This window comes from Pteronotus mesoamericanus, unplaced genomic scaffold (assembly GCF_021234165.1).
Source record: "Pteronotus mesoamericanus isolate MK-2021 breed Mesoamerican mustached bat unplaced genomic scaffold, CSHL_Meso_final contig_20, whole genome shotgun sequence".
Classification (NCBI taxonomy): Eukaryota; Metazoa; Chordata; class Mammalia; order Chiroptera; family Mormoopidae; genus Pteronotus; species Pteronotus mesoamericanus.
In genome coordinates, this window is record NW_026555085.1 from 94,085,838 (window position 1) to 94,102,976 (window position 17,139).

Sequence of the window (17,139 nt, forward strand, 5' to 3'; positions counted from 1 at the left end):
AAACATGAAAAAACTAATCGTGATTAATGGCCTTGCAATTTAAATCTGAATGAGACTTTAAGAACTTAGTATACCCCTTTTTTTAAAAATGAATCTTACACAAACATGATAGTGAAGAAAATTTATTGAGTTTCTTTTGGAATTAAGTTGGGACAGTACTACCTAGAGATTGGGGATTGGTACCTTAAAGAAGTCCCTCCTAGTCCTCTGATTTTTTTAATTCAGGAAAATCAGGTATTATAGGAGTTATCTTGTTTTTTTTTCAGTTATTTTTATTTTCTTATGGTGTGAGACTTGTTTCCTTATTAATGGAAATTATTAACTTTCAGGGAGTAATGATTAAGAATGTGATAAAAACTACAGATTTCATTCCAAAAACGTACACAAACTTTTTTTCTGTAGAAGCTCCATCTTTCAGGTTAAGCCTCTTGTCTAAGAACAATAACTAACTTAGTAAAATATCCCCAGCAATTTCCTCAGTAAAAGTTAATTAATCCAATGTATCTCTTAGCTACATTGCTAAGTGTCATTATACTAATAACACTTTCTTGCTATGCTGGTTGATGATTTGGAGATAGTATCCCACAGTATCATTTTGAAACATCAATGAAAGATAAAGTTAAAATTTTTAAAATCAATATCCTTTCTTTTTAATTGATGAGAGAGAGCGAAAACATCATTTTGTTGTTCCACTTACTAATACATTCATTGGTTGATTCATGTATGTACCTGACTGGGCATTGAACCTGTAACCGCAGTGTATTGGAATGATGCTCTAACCAAATGAGCTACCTGACCGGGACAATACAATTAAACTTTTAAAAAATTTGAAACAATCTCAAACTTACAGAAAAGTTGCAAGCACAATATCAAGAAACTTTATCTATTTCTTGAGTGTAAGTTGGTGAAATGGTTCCCTATCACCCTTGAATACTTTGGGGTATATTTCCTTCAAACAAGGAAATAGGCAGTATAACCTATATAACCACAATATAACCACCAAAACTAGGACATGGACATTGGCACGTTACTACCATTTTATCTTCAACCTCCTTTCAAATATTTCCAGGTGTCCCTGTGATGTCCTCACTGTAAGAAAGGGGCCCACAGGATCACTCCTCTTTCAGTCTCCATCAGTCTGGGACAGCTCCTTAGCTTGCTTGCTTTGATTTCATGGCCTGAGTCATTTGAAGATCTCAGGCCAGTTTTTTTGTTGATGTCCTTCAGTTTGGGTTGTCTAATTTTTCCTCATGATTAGACTCAGGTTATGCCACTTTGGTGGGAATATCACAGAAGTGATGGTGCGTGCTCTTTATAGTCCTATCAGACAATGTACAATTTTGATTTGTCCCATTTCTAAAGATATGATACTCACTTGATTAAGGTGGTGCCTGCCAGTCTTCTCCACTGTAGAGTTACTCTTATTGGCTTTTGCAATTAATAATTATCTTATGAGGGTTTACTTTGAGATCATAAATGTCTGTTCCTTATTTATTTATACGCATATGTTTTTGTAGTTTCCTGCTTTCTCCCTTTCCATATTTAACTTCCTTTTCTAACAGGGAGAAGACTGGTTCCACTTTCCTTAATATATTTATTTAGTTGATCAATCCTCATGTTTGAAACCAATTTCCCACTGCTATCACTGTCTGTCCCCACCCCCCGATACTCCTCCTTCTCCACCATTTATGCTCTGACACTTAGCAGGGACCCACCGTGGTATGCAGAACCCTCACCTAGCGTCGGTCTGACTCTCGGTTCAGTCCTTTGCCCTGTGTGAACACAGGTGCCCTCCTGAACCTGCGTGGGTTCTGACACTTCTAACTGGGCATTGCAGCTACCCTCTTGGCCCTCTGGGTATGGTCAGCTTACTTGCTCAGCCCATCTTAATGGCTTCAGGAATGACCTGTTCAGAAATGGAAGGGATGGGGCAGGATGGCAGGAGAACAGGGAAAGGGGGGCGTTTACCAGATTTTTTTTGACCAACCAAGTCATTTCATTCTTTAATCAAGCATAAGAGGGAGTCTTCTGATTGACAGCTATATACAAGATTTCCTAATAGAGAGTTTACCAAAAACACACTAAGTAGAAGTAAAAGATCAACTAATTGTTAATTTTACCTTTATAAATGACTTGGAAATACCTTAAAGAGAAGCAGCAAGAAGTCATTGTGCTGTAATGGTTGACTTTTTCTTAATGTAAACATTATATGTTTCATTAGTAAATCTTTCAGAATCTGTAAAGTACTTTTTAAATACATCATGACTTTTAATAACAATGATACTTCTGTGGAGAAAGAAGGATAGCAACAGTGTTTACATATTTAATGACATGGAAACTGAGAACAATGAACTAAAAATAATATCCAATGTCATAGGGCTGATAAATTTAGAACGAGCGGAATCCAGTACTTTTGGCATTTAATCCAAAACTTTCTTCATAGTATTGGTGGTTTTCACTCTTTAGACAAGAATCTCTTTGCAAAAGAATTTATATGACTTCCTTTTGTCGAACCATTTTAAAGAAAATTTCAAACATATTTTACCCCTAAATACTTCAGTGTAAATCTGAGAGACTTCAAAACACAACTACAATGCCCCATCGTGCCAAACAGTGTTTCTTAACGTTATCTTTGATCTAATCCATATTCAAATTTTTCCAGGTGTTTCAAAAAGAATTTTTTTTTACAGTTGATTTGCTTTTTCAAGATCTAAACAAGGTCCATATATTGCATCTTTCTAGTCTTTTTATTCTTTTAAAAATGTTAACAGTCCCTTTCTTTTTGCTATTTATTTATTGACAGAACTCATTCATTTATTCTATTGAATTTCCCATATTCTGAATGTGGTTGTTTCGTAGTGGTATTTAACTTTTTATTTTTTTTAAAGTTATAACATACACACAGTAAAGTGCACAGATTGTTAACACAACTCAATGAATGTTTACATGTGTGCATATTTGTGAACACTACCCAGATCGAGATAAAGAGCATTTCCTGTATCCTACAAGGTTCCCTCATGCCCGTTCCTAGTCAACTCCTGTCCTTAGAGGAACCAGTATTCTGGCTTTTATCACCTAAATTAGTTTTCCAAATAGGGAGTTTCCAGCCTGTCCTCCATTTTGAACACATTACTTCTTTCTGATGATTAATTTTTTTTATTTTAACAGAATTTTAAACTTACAGAAATGTAAGAATACAAATGAATTTCCTTTACCTTTTATCCATACTCCCTGAATGTTAGCATTTTACCATATTTACTTTATTAATTTCTTTTTTATTTCTTTCTCCTTTCCCTCTCCTTTCTCTTTCTCTCTACACACACAAGCGCACATATACAAATATATATATGAAATATATATATTTCTTCAAGAACTTGGGGAGTAATTTGCAAGCAGAATGCTTTTTATCTTTAGAAACATTCTCTTAAATAATCACAGTACAATTATCAAAATCAAGAAATTAACATTAATACAACACTGTTAACCAATTCATAGACCTTATTTAGATATCATTAGTTGCTCTAGTAATGCCTTTTATAGGAAAAGGATATTGCGGATCAGAGTTTTATTCAGTTGTCATGTCTTAGTCTTCTTTAATCTGGAACAGTTCTTCAATCTTTTATGGTCTTGAAGATTTTTATGAATGCAAGCCAGTCATTTTAAAGAATGTCTCTTAATTTAGGTTTATCTGCTGTATTCTAATAATTAGACATGGGCTATGCATTTTTGCCTGGAATATCCCAGAAGTAATGTGTTTTAGCTAATGTCATGTGATGATGTCATTATATTCCATTAATGATGTTAACTTTATCATCTGATTAAAGTAATGTCAACTAGGTTTCCTCACTCAGAATTTTTTTTTCTGAACTCCACTGTAAAATTATGGTTTTCCCTTTTATAATAAGTGTCTTGGGCAAACACTTTAAGGTTATGTAAATACTCTGTTATTTCTCGAATTATAACCCCCTGCCTTTAGCATTCACTTATAATTTTTGCCTGACTCATTTGTTATTAAGATGGTTGCCAAATGGTGATTTTGTAAGTTTATCATTTCATCTATGTTTATTGGTTGGGAACAATTTTCCCTTATTCTCTGTTTATATATGTATAGATGTATGTATGTATTTACTTATTATCACTATAGATTCATGGATGTGTAATTAAAAAAAATTTTAAATCCTCACCCAAGGACATGTTTTACTGATTTGAGGGAGAGAGAGAGAGAAAGGAACATCTATGTGAGAGAAAAACATCGATGGGTTGCTTCCTATATGTACCCCGATGCACCCTGACTGGGGATCGAACCTACAACAACCTTTTGGTGCGATGATGCTCCAACCAACTGAACCACATGGCCAGGGCATGAATGTGTATTTTTATCAACTAAATTCTGGTAGTGAATGTTTTATTGCTATAGGATTTGATGATTTTTAGTGAACATACTAGGACAGCTCTTAAGATAACATTTATTAGTTCTAACCTCATATTTTAGAAAAGCACGGAAATGTAAGTTTATAAAGAAGATAATGTAGTGAAAGTTTTATTTCAAGGTTTAATCCAAAGCATAATCATTATGATTTTATTTGATTTATAATTTATATGTACTGTAAATATAAAAATATATCCTTTGGCCCTCTCAATTCCACTTCTAGAAATTCATTCTATAGATACACTTTATAAGATTATTATATTATCCTGCAGATATACCTTTTAAGATTATTTCATTTCTTTGTGGTCTTGGAGAGTGGAGCTACCTTAAATATCTTTCATTAGGGGTGTTTGTTACTATAATACATCCATACAAAAATATGCTCCTCAGCCATTAAAAAAAGGAACAGGCTACTTAAATATTGATTAGAAAGTTTCTTCAGGATATAATAAATGAAAAGACACATATGCATTGCTTATATATACATAGAATGGATATGTTTGGAAGGCAGCATAAGAAACTGGTAATACTGGTTGCCTCTAGGTAGTGAGACTGGTTGGGCGTGAGCGTGGTTGCAGTGGGGTGGGATAGAGACTTTTCACTGTAAATCCGGGTGTAACTTTTGGCTTTGAATTAATTAAATTTTAAAATTTGCACACAGGAGATCAAAAATTACTGAAACATTTTAATTAAATGTAAGAATGTAATCAAACCATGAGAATTTTCTTACTTCCTGTGTAGGTGTGAGTACTATATAATATGTTTTCATTGTCTTGGTAGATGACAATAGTAGTAACACTGGTATGAAGTTGGCAACTTTCTTTATATGCTATGATACATATATTCTTGAAAAGAAAATATTTGCTTTGTTTCTTTTGGCAGCACGCATATGCACTAGAACTTCTATTTGACCAATTGCATGAAGGAGCTAAAGCTCTTGATGTAGGATCTGGAAGTGGAATCCTTACTGCATGTTTTGCACGTATGGTAAGACCTTTATTTTGTTTTTCATTCTGGCCCCAACAAAAGCTTAGTTCTACGTGTCCTGCGTGTGATTTGGCTGTATATTTTTTTCATTAGAAGCTACTGAAGGTTTTTTGTTTTTGTTTTTGTTTTTTTAATTCTACCAAGGAAGCTGTTGGAATATATATCACTAAGATTTTTTTATTGTTCTGGCAAGTGACAAAACATTCTATCTAAACTGGCAGAGCTAAAAGGGAGTTTGTTTGGTTTACATAATGAAAACATCTAAAGGCTTGGCTGGCTTCTTATGTGGCTGGATTCAGAAGATCAGATGTTATCAACAGTGGGTTTCTCTGTGGTTTTTGGTTTGGCTTTGCTTATCTTCACATGTTGGCTTCATTATCAGACGGGCCCTTCTCTTATGATCTTAAGCTCCCAGACTATATTCTTCCAAATTCTCATCTGGCAGAAAATAGTAAATTCTGATATCTAAATACTCCTGCAGGCTTATTAGGAATGAAGAAAAGTGCTCTTAGAAAAATGCCTTGTTTAGTATACTTCAACTTAACAGTACCAGAGGCTTATTTGGTAAATGACTACCAGAGTGTTCAGAGTGAGCCTGGAGACCTACTCAAGCACCTTGAGAAAAGGTTCAGCTGTGCTCAGATAATCAAATCAAGTCAATTATGAAAAATCTTTTCCCTGGAGGCCGGATTGGAAGGTTCTGGTTTAGTTAATTTGGGATTTAGGGGTCCATCTTGGACTAGAAGCCATTTAACTTGCTATACATGTATAATCAGCAGACCACTAGCATGTTAAGTTCTAGAGAGATAGAAGTTTTGTCTGATTTTTTTCCTTGACATTTCTTAAGCATTCAGAATGGTGTCTGGCACATAAGGATGCAGATAGTTCTGTTCAATATTTTCTTTTTTTTTTCCTTATTTTATAGAAGGTAAGCCCTCACTAATGGGATGTCAGGGCCTTTTTTCCCCAAAGCTTAGAAATAATAATGAGATTATTTTCTATACTTGAGATATTTATAGTTTCAAAGGGAAATTTATTTTTTAAAAAATCATTAAATTCTGAGTTCTCTTTTTTAAAATTAGGTAATTTAATGTTTTTCACACATTTAGCACATGCTGGTCAGTGTTCTGAATGCTTTTCATATATTCTCTTATTTAATCCTCATGCCATTTTTGAGGTATATACCTCTTAACTCCTCATGTTACAGCTGAGAAATGTGATTCATGGAGTAGCTTGCCAAGGTTATACAGTTGTAAGTAGTAATGAAACTTAGATGTGAACTCAGCTAATCTGACATCTAAGTCTTTACTGTGTTAAATTTTTTTAGAATTAATATTTCTATTTGGGGCCATTTTATATTTTTATGTATTTTATACTTTCCACAAAATGGCAGTAGAATTGGGTATAGAAATTCCTATAAAATTATCTTAATCTCTATAAAATGTTATGTAATATTTTAGTATTTAAAGTCACACTTCTAGGTTTAATTTAAGTAAAAATGATTGTATTAGCTACCATTAATATTGACAGTTAAGTCGTCCATCATGGTCCTGGATTTAAAAATTATAAATTAAAGAATGATAGCATTTTTCTTAGTATTTCAAGTTTTTATAATCTAGTCTAGTTTTTAAAAATGTCCACCCAAAGGTATGTTTTTATTGATTTTAGAGAGGAAGGTAGAGAAAAAGAGAGAGAGAAACATCAATGTGAGAGAGAGAAACATCAATAGTTTGCCTCCCGTATCCAGGACTGGGGATCGAACCGGCAACCCTTTTGGTGCATGGGATGATGTTCCAACCAACTGACCCACCCAGCCAGGGCTAATTCTAGCTTTTTAGTTACTTAAATATAATTATTCATTTGAAGGTTATAGTCGAGAAAGTTGTTTGGTAAATAATTTATAATAAACTGAATAGTAATCTAATCGGAGGCTTTAGCTGTTTGTCTTTATTTCTCATTTGAGAATAGGACTTTACATAAGGAATACTTTAATGACAATTTAGAACAAGTTTAGCCTTAGCTGTTGTGGCTCAGTAGATTAAGCACTGGCCTGCGAACCAAAGGGTTGTCGGTTTGCTTCCTAGTGTAGGGCACATGCTTGGGTTGCAGGCCAGGTCCCCAGCAGGGGGTGCACGAAATGCAACCACACATTGATGTTTCTCTCCCTTTCTTTCTCCCTCTCTTCCTGTCTCTAAAAATAAGTTAAAAAAATATTTTATTAGAAAAGAAAGACAAATTTAGACCAGTCAGCTATTGAATTATTCTCATTTCCAGGTTGGAGCCAGTGGAAAAGTTGTAGGAATTGACCACATTAAAGAGCTAGTAGATGACTCAATAAATAACGTCAGAAAGGACGACCCAATGCTTTTGTCTTCAGGGAGAGTGCAACTGGTCGGTGAGTATCAGAAAACTTTAAAATTTTCCTCTCTGGAGAGTTTTTATTTTCAAAAGATCCCCATGCAGCTAAATAATACTCAGAGCTAATTACTGCATGTTTTAAACATTCACTTTTAAGTACTAAGTTGGAAAACAATTACTTGAAAATGTTATGCTAGTTCTACCTTGACTTTGGGACCTTGGCTGATATAACTGTTAACTGTTTCAGAAGGTGCCCATGTTAAGGTCTTTCTTCACTGCTTTTTTAAAAAAAAATTATTGGGGTGAAATTAGTAAAATTATATAGGTTTCAGATTTACAATTCTATAATACATGATCTATATGTTGTATTGTGTGTTCACCACCCCAAGTCAAATCTCCATCCATCACCATTTAAATCTTCTTCCATCACCATTTAACCCTTTACCCAATTCTGTCTCCCCACCCCCTTTCCCTCTTATAATCGCCATGCTATTGTCTGTGTCTGTGGGGTTTTTTTCTTTACTTTAAAACACTTCACCTTTTTCACCCAGTCCCCATCCTTCTTCCCCTGACAGCCGTCAGTCTATTGTCTGTCTCTATGAGCATGTTTCTATTTTGTTTGTTAGTTTATTTTGTTCATTAGATTCCACATATAAGTAATACCGAAGTAACAAGTATTCATTATAAAAAAATTTAAACAGTGTAGAGACGTCTAAGGTAAAAAAGAAAGCCTCTCCTTTTCCCTTTTAACTTTTCTAAACATAAACATATGTACGAATGAACTGCACACACACAGAGTTTAACTCATACTGTGCATATTTTCCTGTAGTTTGCTTTTTTATACTCAGCAATATAAAGTGACAATATTTCCATAGGAGTACACTTTGTATTGTAAAAAATAAGAAAACATTAAAAAATGCATAAAACATAAATGTGAATCTTAATAAAATACCCATTTAATTACCACACTGATCAAGAAATGGAGCATTATTATACCTTGGAAGTCCTTAGCTTCCTTTTTCCTCATCATAATTCCATCCCTTCTCCCTAGTGGTAGCCAGTATCATTACTTCTGTGCATTTACTACCTAATTGCACTTCCAAAGGTAACATTTAATTTAATTTTGAACTATAGATAAATGGAACCATGCAGTATACATTCTATGATGAATGGCGTATTTCATTCAATATTATGTTTGTAAGATTCACCCACTTTTTGCGTACAGTTCATCTTTATTGTTGTACAACGTTCCATTGGAAGAACATCACCAGAACTTGTTAATTCTACTGTAGATGGGTATTTTGAGTTATTTCTAATTCATGGATATTCACAATGCTGTTGTGAACATATATTTACATAAATCCAGATTCACACCTTATGCGAGCACTCATTTCCGTAGTAGTATTGTAGGTTCTAAGGGTTACCATAGACATAGCAAAACTGTTTTTTAAAATGATTGAACCAATGTACATTCCCAGAAACAATTTATCAGGATTTCTGTTACTCTATATCTCTACCAGCATTTGGCATTATTAGACTTTTCTTTTTGTCCATTTAGTGAGTGTATAACAGTATCTCTTTATGATTTTAATTTTGTGTTTTCCTATTAACCAGTGAGGTTGAACACTTTCATATGTTTGGCCATTTAGTTTCCTTTTTTGTGAAATGCCTGTTCAGATATTGAGTTGTTTATCTTTTTCTTAGATTTGTAGGACTTCCAGAGACTAGCCCTTTGCCTCTTTCTGTATATTATAAATCTCCTCCCACTCTGTGGCATGCCTGTTTACTCTCATATAGGTGCTTTATGATAAAATGGAAATTCTAATATTAATGTAGCTAGACTTACATTTTTTTCCAGTGCTTTCTGTACCCTGCTTAAGGCTACTCTGAAGTCATGAAGGTATTTCTCTATATTATTTCTTAGAACCCTTATTATTTTTAGCTTTTCACATTTAGGTCTTTGATCTTCCTGACATTGACTCTTGTGTATATCTGAGGTAGGGGGTCCAAGTATATATTTTTTCCATATGCAGATTCAGTGGTCCCACCATCATTTATCTGAAAAAACAAAAACCAAAAACTGTCCTTTCCCTGCTTTAAAATCTTCACACTAAGTAGTTCTACCTGGACAGGTATTGAAAGCATACTGCTTTTCTTTCAGTTGGGGATGGACGGATGGGATATGCTGAAGAAGCCCCTTACGATGCTATTCACGTGGGTGCTGCGGCCCCGGTTGTGCCCCAGGCAGTGAGTTGTTTTTTTTTTTCTCTGTGTTTGTGTGCTTTTTTCAACTAAAATTCTCAAAGATTTAGAGAGGAATGACTTATAGGTAATGCTCAAAATATAATTAGACTTTTATGTTGTACATTTTAGTTACAGTTAGTAGGTGATTATTGTTTCCATATGCAAACAGTTGTATAAATGATGCCAAGGTTACCAAACCCCAGCTCATGGCTGTCTTTTGAAGCAATATTTGAACTAGCAAAGAACGAGAATGCCAGTGGAATGGGGAAACTGCCTCTAGAGTTCATGACCTGATAATCACTTGATATTTTATGTAATACCAGAATACACAAGATGATTAGGTGTCTGGGAGAGCCAAGGAGTATTTGTCCTACATTTTACCCTCACAAAGCTTATATCCTAGAGGAAATGTGTCATATCCATAACAGGGAAATTAGTGATGTAATATCACATCATTAGCATATGATATATATTGAATAAAATGAAAATCCTTAGGAATTCAAGGTAACGAAAGAATTTTGCATGGAGTAATAAGGAATATTCATACAGGAATGGAACTTGAACTGATGTTCAGAGTAAGAGAATTTGTATTGTTTCAATGAGAAGGAAGGCTATTCCAGTATTATATATTATAGTCAAGGAAATATTTTAAGTACAAAATTAATTTTTCATTTTGCAAGACTGATAAGCTTATGTTAGCTCTTAATAATTCTTGGTTAATTTATTGAAATCTTAGGTTGCTATTATATGAGTTTTACATAGTTCTTGGCTAGATGACAAGTAACATTTTCTGCCCAGTCTGATCCACTCCTCAACCTAGAAAGGATTCTTGTTGTTGTTTAGATCAGGTATGAGAAGCTGAAAGTTGCGGAATTTCTTGTAATCATTGACTTGCTACCTACTGACTGCATCACTGTGGGAAAATCATTTATTCTGTCTGGCTCTGTTACCTGATTTTTGTGTTTGTTTTTTTTACTAAACCAGTGGCTTTAACACATTTTTTAAAAAATCCTCACCTGGGGATATGTTTATTGATTTAAGAGAGAAAGGAAGGGGTTGGGGAAGAGAGAGAAACATCAATGTGAAAGAGAAGCATCCACCAGTTGCCCCCCATACATGCCACAACCAGGGATTGAACCTGCAGCCTCGGTATGTGCCCTGACAGAGAACAGAACCCACAACCTTTTGTTGTACGGGATGGTCCCCTAACCAATGGAGCCACCCGACCAGGGCTGCTTTTAACACATTTTAGTTGAAGTATTAACGTGGTATGGAAAGGTATACAAGTCATAAATAACTCAAAGAATTTTCATTTATGAACTCACGATCAGCAGTTTTGTTTTTTTTTTAACTAAAAAAATATATTGGCAGCCTAGTACAGACAATTAAAATCTGAAATAAAACTGTATTTAAATAAAGGGACTTGGGTGCAGGACTCATTTTCTCCACTAAGAACCCAAGATGATCCTGAAGGACATTCATAGCTTTAACTCAATATGATTTTAAACATAGTAGCACTTGTAAGTATTATAGGGGTCCTATATACATGCTGAAGGGGCTTTCCAGTTTTAAGATAATGTGTAAAGATATTTATGCCCCTCTTGTATGTCACCCCAAAGCAACTAGGAAAGCCAGAAACAGAAACTATGTTCAGCTGCGTGGGAGACTATACGTGCAGTTCTGAGCTATGTAGTGTGTGAAGATGGAAAGCAGCTGGAGCGCTGATGACTCTGCAGGATGGAGGAGACCAAACCAAGGAGACCGCAGAGGGTGCCGTCACTGCAGCAGTGGTTTGTGCTGCAGACCCCTGAAAAGACGTAGAAATGAGAGGCATCAGGACCTGGGAAATCAGAGATGAGGCCTGGGTCTGAAAAGAGGGGCTGTGGCTTGAAATTTTTATAAGGGACAATTAAGCCTCAGTCCTATGTAAGAAAATCTCTAAGAACTGAAGGACATGATTCTGTAATATGAACAGATCTATTGAGTGTCCGGATGATGAATTAAAAAAAATACCAAACAAACCACAATATCACCGTGAAATTTCAGAATGTTAAATATAAAGAGAAGATCCTACAAGTTTCCAGAAAAGCAAAAAAGATAATCTGTTAAGGATCTGTAATCAGAAAGGCATCTGACCATATAATAGCGACATTGGAATCAATAAGGCAGGGAACACACCATCGCAGTTCTGAACTGCAGATGATTTCCAACCTGGAATTCTGTACCCACACATATTGCCAAATGGGTAGGATAGTTTTAGACTTGGAAATCTCAACTGTTGTCCTTTGCAATAGTCTGTGCACTGTTTCACAGAATTTTTCTGGAGAAATTGCTTTAATAGCAAAAAATGAGGGAGGAGAGAGACAGTAGGTAAAAACCAAACAAGGAAGCCGTGAGATCCAGGAAGGCAGGATATCTGTTTTAGAAGAGAGGGGATGAGAGTTCCCAGTGTCACTGCAGAGAGAAGTCCCTGGGTGAGGGCTGTGCCGCAGGCCGGGAGAACCCCCAGGCCAGATTTGGAGCAGCAAAAGGCGGCACCGGGAGATTCTGCCCAAACACAGTTAAAAAGGAAATTGAGTGAAAAGAGAAAAAGCTTCGGTTTTTAACTGCAGAGAAACAACTATTGTACAATATAAAAAAGGAAACAATCTTTTAATACCTCTTGGCTCAGCTGCAAATTATATTTACAGTCACAACAGAAAGTGGTTTAAATAAAAACCAAGGTATTGGTTGGATTGAGGGAAAGGAGGAGAGTATATGTAAGAGAGCTCAGTCCTCATTTAGTATATAATTTGAAATAAAATTAAATATTATACAGCATGGTAACTAGGTAATTCTGTATTGTATATTTGAAAGTTGCTAAGAGAGTAGATATTAAAAATCCTCATCACAAGAAAAAAATCGTAACTGTGTGGTGATGGATGTCAGTTGAACTTAAAATATGGTAATCATTTTGCAACATAATACATATATTGAGTTATGTTGTATACCTAAAACTAATACAATATTATGTGTCAGTTATATCTCAATTTAGACAAGTAACCCTGGCCTGTGTGGCTCAGTGGATTGAACAGTGGCCTGCGAACCAAAGGGTCGCTCGTTTGATTCCCAGTCAGGGCACATGTGTGGGTTGCGGGCCGGGTCCCTGGTTGGAGGCATATGAGAGGCAACCACACATTGATGTTTCTCTCCCTCTCTTCCCTTCTCTAAAAATGAATACATAAAATCTTTAAAAAAAAAAAAAACACATCAAAATTGGTGATTTTCTGAGCAGCCATTATATATTGAAGATGGAAAAACATATGCAACATTTTTGGCATATTATGCTTTATTATTTCAAGAAAGGTAAAAATGCAACTGAAATGAAAAAAGATTTGTATAGTGTATGGAGAAGGGGATGTGACTAACAGAATGTGCCAAAAATAAATAAAAAAATAAATAAAATCTTCAAAAGAAAAGATGTGCTTTAGAAGTAAGCACCTCCAAATAAAAAGTAACCAATGGAAGACACAGCTATAAGGATTAAAATAACTGGATTTAGGAAGCAAGATTGGAGGGAAGCAGCCTGCTCTTCTTCATCATAAACCTTGACATTTAAAAAAACCAACTCAATTGTTGCAAATATTACTTTATAAAGATTAAAATAGCAAAAAAAACAACCAACCAACCAAACTTGCTGACAACCAAAATTTTAATTGAGACACCCTTTTGAGGGGGGTAATACTTTTCAAAGTGTGGTTTCTTTCTCATTGTTTGTGATTAACGGTGATTTGTAAAGCTACAGTTAAATGGTAACATGACTTTCAAACTGACTGAAGGGGCTTTCATTGAGCGGCCTTGGCTCTTCACGGACAGGGGAGCCCTCGTTCTAACGCGTCAGGGGCTGCAGCCCTACTGTCCTTCGTCCCGGCACCAGCAGTCCTAAATTCCATTGTAAAACCAAGGTCCCCTTAGCTCTGGTTAAGTGATGCCCTAAATTCTACAATGATAGGGATTCCCTGCAGAATGTCTACACTCCCCTCTAAACCACAAAGATTCAAAACAAGCAGAAAGGCATTGGAACTTTCAGCTTTGCCTTTAACCTTCCCAAGAAGATAATTCTATATTATGTGTTCAGCTCAAACATTTGAGCATTGCAGTTGTACCAGACCGAGTAAGACACAGTCCCTATGGTCAAAAGACTTGCAGTTTAGTAGGAGAGGTAGATAAGTAAATGAGTGGGAATTGAGTGATAAGTTTAACAATGAAAGTATATGTGTACCAAATAAAGTACATTTGTACTTTCTGCCCATGAACACTGAAGGCTGTTTATGGACATGTAAAATGGCTATTAATATAAAATCTATAACTTTGGTGTGGATGTGGTTTTTTCTCTCTTTAGCTAATAGACCAGTTAAAGCCTGGTGGGAGATTGATATTGCCGGTCGGCCCTGCGGGTGGAAATCAGATGCTGGAGCAGTATGACAAGCTACAAGATGGCAGTGTCAAAATGAAACCGCTGATGGGAGTGATATACGTGCCTTTAACAGATAAAGAAAAGCAGTGGTCCAGGTGGAAGTGATTTTATCTTCTGCTCTTTCTTCTTCCACACATGCAAGGTGAAAGGGTGTGAATTTTAAGATGTTAGACTGCAAGAGCTGCTTTTTTGGTTATCACTTTTATGCTACTCCATTTTAACATCAGAAATTCACTACATTAAAAATTAGAAAAATTTTGCATGGTCTGCCCCTCTTTTGGTTTAACTCACATCTTTGGGGAAGGGAGGGTGAGACTTGGTTGGCACAAATGTGTTTTTTTAAGAGGCTTTCAGCCAGAGTTTAGTACTGTCTAGGGAGATTTTATCATCAGCCTCCCCGTTTCTATATTTACAAATCATTTTTATACCTGCTGTAATGTCATGGAGGTAAAGGCTTTGGTTTGAAGAGAAGGGGCCATCCTTTCCTGCCCCGTTCATTGTCATAAAGAGAAAGGGAGGAAAAGATATTCTTGTCCCAGTTTTTGAAGGTGTCGGAATCTCAGAGGGGACATTCTTCCTCTCAGCTTGATTTCTCTTTCAGTCAAGTTCATAGATGTCTGACAGCCTATGCCTGTTTTATACTCAGCCGTTATTTCAGAGCCACTGTAACAAATAAGCTTATTGCCCTTCTGTAGAACGGGCCAGCCAGTGTTTAACCTTTTTTAACTAAGTTTCTGGGGAGCGGAGGGGATTCCATGACCTCAAAGTGAGTGCCCAGGTCTCACAAACCCACCCAGAGGCCCAGCAGCATGCAGCATAGTCTCCAGCACGGCATGGCTCATCATGACACCCACTTTCGTTGTACATCTCAGCGTAGTCTGAATATTTTGGTGGAAGCCAAGATTTCTTCCTCTTCCTGCTTTTCCCCACTCCCACGGGAGGAGTGCGATCAGTAAGTCACAGTGACATTAGCTAAGACCGCTTCGGGTTAAATGCCAAGATAAGAAAGGCTTTTATAGTTTCCTTGTTTTAGATTCTATTTTTATTTGACAGAGGTATTTATTTTAAGATAATGATTTTCTTCATAAGTAACATGGTGATTGTAAGTTTAATAGATCTCCCAATTTTGTTTCCGAATGAATGTTTAATTGCAAAACTTTTGTTTTTCAATAAATTAATTGTAATGAATATAATTCAGTTTGTTCAAAACTGAGTTTTACTTTTAACTGAATTCTGATTGTTAAAATGATTGGTCATTTCTGGGATATCTTACTAGGAATTGCATTCTATTCATCACCAATTGTAGTTACGTTGTTTTCTTTGAGTTCTCACTTGGAGCACAGCCACTTCTTTTAAAAAAACTAAAAAGTTATCAGTCTTCAGTTAAGAGTCATGTTGTTATTAACAACTAATTACATCCTTCCTACACTTTGCTTCTAATATAGTTATACCGTTACATAATTGTATGACTTTTACTGTATAAAGGGGGCAAACATATCATTGAAATTACTGAAATTTGACATCAAGTAAGATTTCAGATTATTATTTCTAAGGTTAAACTTTTTCTTTTTATTAATATATACAATAAATACTAGTATTAAGCATCTACATATAATTTAATGAAAGAAAAAAAGTACTCTGTTTTGCTACCCAAAGTAGATTTTTAATGAAGCTCATGAAACCTAAACAATCAGGGCCCTTACTTGCTTAGGGTCGTTCCTGGCCTTATACCTAATATTACATGAATAGTCCTGTTTTTAGTTTTCTTTTTCTCCCCCTCCTTTATAAAGAGGTTTCCCCTCCCCCCATTATATAAACTTTAGGCTTCCACAATACCTGTATTAATTCCTAATAAAACTAAACTATTTATATTAAATTTATAATATTTATTTATTAAAATAATTTTTAAATTATGGGTAATTATTAAGTCAATTACCAAATATTTCATTGTATATATACTTGGTTTCCTTTCTGGCCTTCAGCTTTTTAAAACATAGAGCAATTTTACATGTATGCATCATTGGAAACTTTTCTCCTGTACTAGGAGGACTTTCTAATTTTTTCTTTTTAAGTTAAATTTTCTGTTCAAGTATACATTTTTCTACAATCAAAGATGTAGTTGTAATTACAAAGGTAATCAGTTACTTAATTGTAAATCTTAAATTTTAAAGAATACCAGTTTAAAGAATATAAAGGTGAAATAGATTGGAATAAGAACAATTGCTATATTAAAAAAATTGTACCATAAAAATTACTGGAAAATAGAATGTTTCAAGGGGTAAAACATCAATAGTTAACCTAAAATCCTAAGAAACCATTAATCTGCTTTTTCTATTTGTGTTCATAAACTATCAGTCAGAGTCAAGGCAGGAAACATAAATATTTAGCCACGATTTTGAATTGATTTTAATGAAGGGACTATTTAAGAAACACAGGAAAGGTTATGGGAAACCAGTAAAGGAAGTTGACTTACCTAGGAGCCAGGGACACCATGGATAATTTGTTTTGTTAAATATTTTTCAGTTTGAGGATTTGTATTAAAAGATTTAATTTATTTAGTTTTAGAGAGAGGAAGGGAGAAAGAGAGGGAGACATCAATGTGTGGTTGCCTCTTGCATGCCCCCTACTGGGGACCTGGCCCACAACCCAGGCATGTGCCCTAGAC

General features: G+C 35.2%; 1 protein-coding gene across 4 annotated transcripts in view; it reads left to right on the plus strand.

Annotated features, from left to right (window-relative positions):
• The window catches only part of PCMT1 (protein-L-isoaspartate (D-aspartate) O-methyltransferase), a 49,589-nt gene that overhangs the window by 22,795 nt on the left and 9,655 nt on the right, over positions 1-17,139 (plus strand). For 2 of the 4 annotated variants that reach the window (XM_054570104.1, XM_054570105.1), the window contains exons 4-7: positions 5,312-5,416; positions 7,691-7,811; positions 9,936-10,021; positions 14,400-14,569. In XM_054570104.1, coding sequence (XP_054426079.1) covers positions 5,312-5,416; positions 7,691-7,811; positions 9,936-10,021; positions 14,400-14,569 — 482 coding nt within the window. Of the gene's footprint in view, positions 1-5,311; positions 5,417-7,690; positions 7,812-9,935; positions 10,022-14,399; positions 14,625-17,139 lie in introns of all 4 variants that reach the window. The other 2 variants (XM_054570107.1, XM_054570106.1) reach the window with 2 other exon arrangements.